At 42.7% G+C, this 8,876-nt stretch overlaps 1 protein-coding gene across 1 annotated transcript; it reads left to right on the top strand.

Moving 5' to 3' along the window:
• Positions 1 to 2,899: 2,899 nt before the first annotated feature.
• On the top strand, positions 2,900 to 4,303 carry CLDN14 (claudin 14). The gene has a single exon (XM_009473516.2). The coding sequence runs from the start codon at positions 2,900 to 2,902 to the stop codon at positions 3,608 to 3,610; it is 711 nt and encodes a 236-aa protein (XP_009471791.1). The 3' UTR covers positions 3,611 to 4,303.
• The last annotated feature ends 4,573 nt before the right edge of the window (positions 4,304 to 8,876 follow it).

Genomic DNA, 8,876 nt, shown 5'->3' with positions numbered 1-8,876 from the left:
GGTCATGTTCCTCACCTAGCCCGTTAGGAACAAAGCTGTAAGGTGAGACATTTTAACAAGGCCGTTGATGTTCTTGGAGATAAATGTGTTAAGTTACTGCTGGTTTCGCCACTTGCAAGCAGAGAGGGAAAGGCTGGTCCACAGTGGTTGAAGTGTTACTGAGCACCAGGGGCAGCTGGCATCTGCTGAGAAGGGCACATGGAAAACATGACGCCAAGCAAGCGGGGCTAATTAACACTGGTTTCTTAAATTAGAAGGCTCTTAATGGCTAATGTTTAAAAACAAGACCTTAATGACATCTAAAAATAGCTGCTGCCAAACTCCGGAGTATTCTGACCTCCATTAAATTGGGAGTCCATTTCCCGTGACTGGTGGTGTAAATCACATTTCCCTTTTATATCCTGTTCTCCCTGGGATTAGCTGCAAAGCCTGATGCCTGACCTTGAAAGCCTATTTGCAAACATACAAGAGTAATGTAGAGCACTCTTCTGAATGGTGTGCAATATATGGATATAATGTGTGGGCTGAGTAATTGGATAGAGTATAATCTCAAGTTCCACTTATCTGCACAGGGAAAAATACCAAGGGAATGGGGGACTATCAGACCAGGCAGAAAGCAGGGATGTGAAAGGTGGTGCTGGGTTTAGGGCTTGGGAGACCTGAGCTCCATTTCCAGTTGGGTCGCAGATTTCCTGCGCGACCTGGGTAGGTCCCTCATCCTCCTGCTCTGCCCCAACGCCATGTCTAGATCTCCCCGATCCTGGATATTACCAGGATAATTTCTCTAACGTGCGTGGCATGCTTAGATACAACAACGATATGCCTCACAGGCAACAAACAGTAATGTAAAAAGGGAAAATACTGTTTAATTTTCCTTATGCTTAATATATGAGCCAAACTCAAATAATCTGGAAGGCAAACACATTGAGGACTTCTAGAGCTCTTACCCAGCATGTGGTGGGAATAGAACTCAAATGTTCAGTACTGCTGGAGATGATAGATAACTATCTGCCTACTTTTGCTGTGCTCCTCTGTGCTGTGCTTGGCCCTAACCTGTGTCCTGTCACATCACAATACTCTGTGATAGCTGGTACAAAGAGAGAAACCTTGATCTTCCCCAGCAGAATGGAGAGAGAACCCATGCCACCTGCCTAGAACAATGATTTCTGATATAAACCCCTCTGCATTTGTCTTACAATTTGCAAATTAGGCAAATTACTTCAACAACCCCATAAACCCAGTTACCTTCATTTAAACATTATGTACAGAGTATCTGAAAGGCCAGAAAGCCCTAATATTAGGAAAATGCCTTCCTACAACTAGCCACACTAAAGCAAAGCCAGTCTTTGGTTTTTCTCTTCCCTTCCAGTCAGAGGGCTGGGAACTTCTCTGCAGATCCTGTCCAACATCGCATTCCTCCCCATCCTATGTCTGTGCACAGCGGACACACTCCAAAAAAAAGAAAAGGAACATGTGTAAGTACAAGATTCTCAGCCTGCATTGTTGCCCTGCCTGGCCCATATAATCCCTGTACTTTTCAATTTTTTCCTTTCTTTTGGCACAACGTCTAAGGCAGATTCTGGTTGTTTTGGGCAGAGATGCCCCATCTTGCTGTTATGCAGAGATCGGTGCATGCTGCAATGTGGTCTGGAGACAAATATCAGCACTGATGCACACCTCAAGCACTCCTGCCTCATTAGTGAGATAAGGGGAATGTAAACCAGCTTTCACTTTTCTGCCTCTGCGTTATTTTGTTGTTCTAATGGTCTTCATTAGTTTGGCCAGATGGTTTTCCTTCCTTTGCCTGCTAAGGCCCAGTCCTGCAAACACTTATGCTTTCTTCTACGAACATGCGTTCAGCACATGCATGGGTCTTTGCAGAATTGGAGCCTAAATTTGTTTCTGTTTCTGAATTCCAAGTTGGATTTTGATGCAACAGTTATTTTATATATTAAAATATCAGGTTTCTGCCCACACACAAAATCCATGATGTATAACAGACCTTGCAAGGCAGCCATTGGAAAAGACCACTTACTCTGCGATTTATACAGAAAGAAGAGTTACTATTTCTTGTTTTTCAGCTAGAATTTATACGCAACCAAACTGTGAAGGTGTTGCTCCTCAGAAGCTCCATGATGTACATCTGGTTTCACATGCTGTCATTTTGCCCACAACCTAAAATCATACGCTGAAATTCCACAGAGGCTAATGAAAATTATTCCCCTTTGAGTTGCTTTATTAAAACTCAACCTCAAGAAATACTGGCAAGTCAGGAAAGCGACTTTAATCCAATACTTGTTATCCTCTTCCACAGGTTTTAAATCACTCTCTTTGCTCCCTACTTTGAGCAAATACACCCTTATTGTTTTCCTAGTCCTGCTATGACCTTCTGGCAATGTTTTCATCGTGTAAAGCAACCTGCAGTTCCCTACTTTATAAATCTCATTCATTCCAAGTGTTAACACTAGCTAATTCTCTGCTTTAGAAAGGAAATCATGTTTGTTTTTTTGAATAGTCTGCTGGGAAGAGGAATATTTGCATTTAAAATATTTTTTTCCATTTCATAAATTGTCTTGAGTTTTCTTCCCAGCGGGCAACAGAAGACTGTTTATATAAGTGAAGAGGGAAGCTTACTTTCCCATTACTTCCACAAAAGTACGATTAACAGCGATAACTATGCTAATTATTGCACTAACTTTACTTGGAATGCACCTTACTGGCTGGAGAGGTAATGCATTTGGGTAATAATTAACTCCTTTTTTCCTCAATTACCTTTTATTAGGAGAGCAGAAGGTGTCAAAGTAAAACAGCTGCATATCTTCCAAAAAAAGCTCGTGTTTTCCAAAGGAATTCAAGCGGAGGTGCTTTATTAAGAGAACTAGGCAGGACAAACATTAACATGGCAAGCTCGGCTGTTCAGTTACTTGGCTTCTCTCTAAGCCTGCTTGGCCTAATTGGGACATTAATTGCTACTATTCTGCCACACTGGTGGCGAACGGCACATGTAGGCACCAATATTATAACAGCTGTAGCCTATATGAAAGGGCTTTGGATGGAGTGCGTCTGGCACAGCACCGGCATCTACCAGTGCCAAGTCCACCGCTCCCAGCTGGCGCTGCCCCGTGACCTCCAAGCCGCCCGTGCCATGATGGTGATTTCCTGCGTCCTTTCTGCGCTGGCATGCGTGATTGCTGTCATCGGTATGAAGTGCACACAGTGTGCCAAGGGGACTTCTGCCAAAGCCTCCATCGCAGTCTCCGGGGGGATCGTTTTCATCCTGGCCGGTCTCGTTTGCCTGGTACCTGTTTCTTGGACCACTAACGATGTAGTTACAGATTTCTACAACCCTATGCTTCCCAGCGGGATGAAGTACGAGATAGGTCAAGCTCTTTACCTTGGCTTTGTCTCCGCATCTTTGACGATCCTCGGCGGTGCTCTGCTATGCACATCAAGCCAGTGCTGTGGGAACAAGACACCTTACCAGACGCAGCCCAGCAGCGTAAGAAGGACTGCTCCCTCCTATAGACCACCAACTGTCTACAAGGGAAACCATGCTTCTTCTCTGACATCTGCTTCCCATAGCGGCTACAGATTAAATGACTATGTGTGAGTTCCCTAAGATTTGCCTGCGGGACACAGCTGCTTTATAATTTCTGTGCATGGCATAAAACAAAGCTAAGATGACTTTTAATTTATAAGGGTTACGGTACAAAGTTTACCATTGTTCCTTTCTTCCTTTCCTTTCTTTCTGGAGAAAGAAAGAATGTGATCACAAAACTGCTTGCTGAAAAACCTGGAAAATAAACACAAAGGAGGCTGTGATATTCCAGAGACAGCACATACCTGCCTACTTTCAATTGGAGTTTTGCAGGCAGGCAGCTCAAGGGCAGTTTTCCTAAAAGTAATGGTTTGGTTTGTAGTTTCTGCTCCGTGACGAGCACTAAAGTGGAACTGGCCACAACTTGTTATTTGAACAGTGTTCCAACAAAAGACGCCGTTTTGCCTAAAATGGAGAACTTCATGGTGAGAGACAGTGATTTTCAGCAGTGATTGCCTGCAAAGTTTCTCCTTTCCATAACGCATGAATGTTTCGTTATGACATAGGTATTAGTTTTGCTTTGACTTAACTTTTTGTTTGTTTTTTTTATAGTCCCTTGAAATACGGATTTCAATAGCATTATGACAGATGTATTTGACAGTATGTTATAGCCAATATTTTAAATTATATTACAATGTTTTAACCCTTTAAAAATAAAATTTTAGCACATTTTTGAAACAAAATGATGCATCATAATGGAAACAAACCATTTCAGTGGATCAGAACTGGGTTTTTAGAAATGTCAGTAAGAGAAAAAAACTAGACATTTGAAGTTAAATTTTTATTTAAAAAATTAAAAAGAAAAAATAAGTGACAGAATGGGCATTTAGCTATTTAGCAGATTTAGCCTTCTGTACAATCTATTCATTATATAGATCAGAAAAACAATTTCTATAATTCTATCCCCAAATACCATGTGATGAAAAGTACTCATTTCTGAGGCTCAGTCCTGGTGTTTTTTGCCTGTGGTTAGTAAGAATATTTCCAGCTATATACTCCATGTGGCATTTGGGGAACTTCCATTCTGCCAGGGTTCGGTGCACAAGGCAACCTCCGTGCCAGCAGAAGTTACACTCATGGACTGTAACCATTGCCTGTCAGGAGGAGTATAAAATCAAGACATTTACTTCTAAAAACCTTGCAAAATGCAGTCATTCCGCAGTGTGTTCAAACAATTAAAAAACAAGCTAATGAACAAAGAACCCCAGCTCTCTCCATTTCACGTTACAATGAAGGCCAGTGCAACATGTACTATGGTATAAAGCCATCACAAAAAATAAAAGCACTAGATTCCTGTTAACCCCAGAAAGCTATACGTCTCTCCTGAGCAACATATGGACCAACACACAACATTTAATAGGGATAAAAAAAAATGCTTCCAAACTGTGAGGCAACTTCATTCGCTTTACTTAACTCAGTAAAAAGCCTGTCTCCATTACGTTATCACCTGGTAGCACCTCCAGAGCTGGGACCTTTCAATATTTCCCCTGGTTACACTGCGAACCTTCCTTTCCATGGCTGATCACCTGGACATTTTTTCATTCGATTTGAATTGTGACAGAGTGCTTTTCAGCTCTGATGCAAGTTATCAACATAATTGTTTTTAAAAAGCAAAATGGCATTTCTAAACAATTTTCTGAGACCAACAATAACAAAAAGGATCTGGGATTGGGCTTTAGTGATTGATCAGTAACAACGGATTATAAACTTGTGTTTTATTAACTGTAGCTATTATGTACGATGTGAAAAAAAATTGTATAGAAACTTCATTGATGCTGCAAACATCTTAATAACAGAGTCTGAGATGCAAGGAATGGACAGAAACTGCTTTGACAATGGCTTCTTAGAGAAGATGGAGTCAAACTGTTCATAGCTCATTACAGATTTTCTGGGATGCCTTTTTAGGATGAAAGGTAGCCTAATGAAGGTGGTCAATTAGGTAGGGTTTTCTCTGTGTTTACATTACGATAGATCTAGCCAAGTGATTACAATATCAACTTTGAACAAGGGCTTTGGACAGCCATGAATACTGGAATACAAGTCCAAGTGCAGGAAATGGGCTTGTGTCTCATTAGGTAGTATGTTTGCTATATACTGATAAATTAATTCCCTTGCCAAGACGTTTGTGCGGTGGGAATATTTATGTGTAGTGCTATTCTTACTGCACAAATTCCCAGCCAAGTAGGATACGTGACAGTAGTAAGAACAGTTTATAAAGTCCTGGCAAAAATACCTGGAAGTGCTCTGATGTCAATAAAGAAAGTGAAATGGTTTGTTTTGCAGGGGGCTGTGAACCAGTGGATCTTGTTCCATGCTAAAACTGACATAAATTTCTGCTTCTTTTTTTTTTTTAAAGCTGCCATTTGAAACAAAAAGTCATATCCATTCTAGCAGCGTTAGAGGTCTGGCTGCAACTACCCCAGGCCGATGTACATGATGATAACCCGAGCTTCTCCCCTGCTCCCCTGCTGTCATGCAGATGGGAACCCAGATCTCGCTCTCCGCTTGCGTGGAGCCTGCCCTGGCAGTTGTGCACACCCCATGCAATGAGGCATTGCTCTGAGACCTTAGCCAAGGAGCGAATCCCCACCACTCCTCCTTTGCTGAGTTATCCCTTGGTCATCAGTGGCATCGATAAGTGACAGGGTGTTAAGGAAAGGGGATGAGTTTCCTGGGCCAGCAAGGTGCTGTTGATGGGAACGTGCTCTTCGGGCAGCTATAACCCAGCAGCAGGGGAACAGGGCAGGGCAACGGACTAGGGCTGCCACATGGTTGATTCTGCCCCTGTGCATCAGCTGGGTTTTTGCAGAGTCCTGTGGAGGCAGATTTTTTTATTATTTATTTTTTTAGATAAGCACAGCCTGCTTTTTGTCTCCAGCTCACTAGAGCTGAAATGCCATCCTGCCCTCCTGGTGGAGGCACTGCAGGGGGCTCTGATGAGCAGCACCAATGGATGAGGGGATCCAGGGTAGGCAGAAATTCCTTTTAGCAGTGCAGGCATTGTTCGTGCGTGTATTTGTGGTTAGATCGTGTTTCAATCAACTTTAGTGTGATGTTCCTGGAGGAGCAGGGGTGGGAGGCTTGGTAGGGAGGCGTAGGTGGAGGATGGGATTTGGCAGCAAGAGGATCTTGTGGTTAGCTCTGCAACATCAGGGACAGAGTGGGGACTCCACTGCAGGATCAGGTAAAGGTGGAGGCATCTGAGGGAGGGATGGAGTCTGGCAGCTTCTGAGGCTACAATGAGCTCTTTCAAAGATGCATCTAACCAGGACCATCATGTGGGGATGGGACAAGGTCAAGAATGCTGCTTCCCACCTTGGCATCCTCCCTCAGGGCTGGTGGACTATCCATTCTCTGGTCACTTTGGATTTTGCCATCTAAAATATGGCAGGCCTTGATATTATCTCACAGAATATGCCAAATGTGTAACTCTGACTCAGAGCATCACAACCAACCAAATACAAATCAAAAGAAATGAAGAGAAGAAAACATTTTAATTACCTCTAATACTGCTGCTAGAAAGTGGCTAATAGACCAAAGGAAGAAAATGTGCCATTCTGTTATCACTGAGCCTGTGGGATTAAAATAATTAACTCCCTGGCAAAACAGTATCCCACCAACTTCATCTCCAGGAAAGGAACCTGACCAACTGGATGTGAGAAGAGACTAATCTAATGACACGAAGGCTAGGTTGGAGGTGGGCACAGAGGTAGACCAAGGCCTTCCTCAGGTGCAAGGCAAAAGGGTAGAAAAAGTGATCTGCCTTTTGGCTTGAAGTACAAGAATACATCAATTTTAGGCCCCGAAGAAACTATTATGTTCAAGCCTGCCGTTCTGCACAGCAGAAGTCAAAACACTGTGGTGCTGTAGGAATACATAATCCATCAGTGAGTTTCAATGCAGCTCAGACTGGAAGTCATCAGCTAGATTTAAATTTGGTAGATTACGCGTAGAATACAGCAAGAGTGATCATGTCCCTGCAGACCCGAACCACAGGTTACAACTATGGCTTATGCTGAGCTTCCAGCATGATCCATGAGTTGATGTAGCAATTCACTGCCACTGAAGTGGTCAGATCCCATTTCCCACCCCCCCGCCACTTTGCAGTTTGGTTCTCTCTGGGGAACAGTTTAACTCCTCAAAAAGGCAGAAAACAAATACATCAAAGGATGCGATCATTTTCTGGCACTGAAGTTAGCTAACCTATCTAGTGGAAAGGTGTGAGGACAGCCACAAAAGGGATGCCTGGGAGGGCAGGAGCAGTGGGAAAGGAGGAGTAAGGACTGGAGCAAGTGAGCATGGATTTCCCCTTTTGGCAGCAGGGAGTTGGTCGGTCAGCAGAAGGCCACAGATGCCCTGAAAATCAGCACCCGAAATGCACCATGTTCTTCACTGTCACAAAACCAGACAGAGCCACTGGGCAGACAAGCTCTCTGGGTCATGAACTGGTTGGTATTTTTGTTCTGTTTTTTCCACAATGCCTAGCGCAAGTACTGGAGTGAGGTAACTGATAAGCCACAACAAAACTTAACTCATTTCTTAAAGAAATGTGTCTGAGTTAATTAATGAGATGAGGAAATGAACTAAATTCAGTAATTAGAAGTTCTACTGATCTGAGACAAGAGTTATCAGACCATTCCTACAATTAGCTGGTAATTAAGGTTTTTCACATCAGTGTATTAAGATTAATTGAAATTCTGTGTCCACCTGTAAATATCTACTACTAATTTACTGTTTACTTTGCCGTATATCCCACAAGATGGTTTGTGTATGTAAGAAAGATAGGCAAGGATAAGATGTTTCATGAGCTTAAAGAAGAGCTGAAAGCTTACGTTTATTTTTCTCCCTAGCTGACCTACTAAAATACATTATCTCTTCCTTGCATACCTTGTTTTGCTGTGCAGCATAAAAGAAATATATGTTCTTTTTTTACTTGTTTTCTTAAGAAATTAATATAGCTTAGCCCACATGTTGTAATTATCCACATTTCCTATTCTTACCACTAAATGGGCACCTGGTCATGTTAATTCGTATCCTTTCTTGTTCTTCCGCCCATGACATCAGAAGAGATGTCTGAACCTAGTGAGGCTTGATCCTGACCAAGCACAAATCAGAGAAGCTCAGCTGAAGTCATGTTATCCCTCTTTCTCCTCCTCTCCCTCCCTTCCAGGCAGTAGATCTAGATGAGGTGTCCCCCTTCACTGAGAAACCTGCCAGTTTGTAAAACAATTTTCTGTAAACTCAGACATCTGAATGGGCTTAAAATGCTCCACAGAGA

The sequence above is a fragment of the Nipponia nippon genome, unplaced genomic scaffold, assembly GCF_047370975.1.
Source record: "Nipponia nippon isolate SJK-2023a ecotype South Korea unplaced genomic scaffold, ASM4737097v1 scaffold_2, whole genome shotgun sequence".
In the NCBI taxonomy this organism is placed as follows: Eukaryota; Metazoa; Chordata; class Aves; order Pelecaniformes; family Threskiornithidae; genus Nipponia; species Nipponia nippon.
This window is presented reverse-complemented; position numbering and strand designations above follow the sequence as displayed.

Bases quoted from the DNA above. Each gene is read 5' to 3' on its own strand.
- CLDN14 (XM_009473516.2), top strand. From the start codon at position 2,900: ATGGCAAGCTCGGCTGTTCAGTTACTTGGCTTCTCTCTAAGCCTGCTT.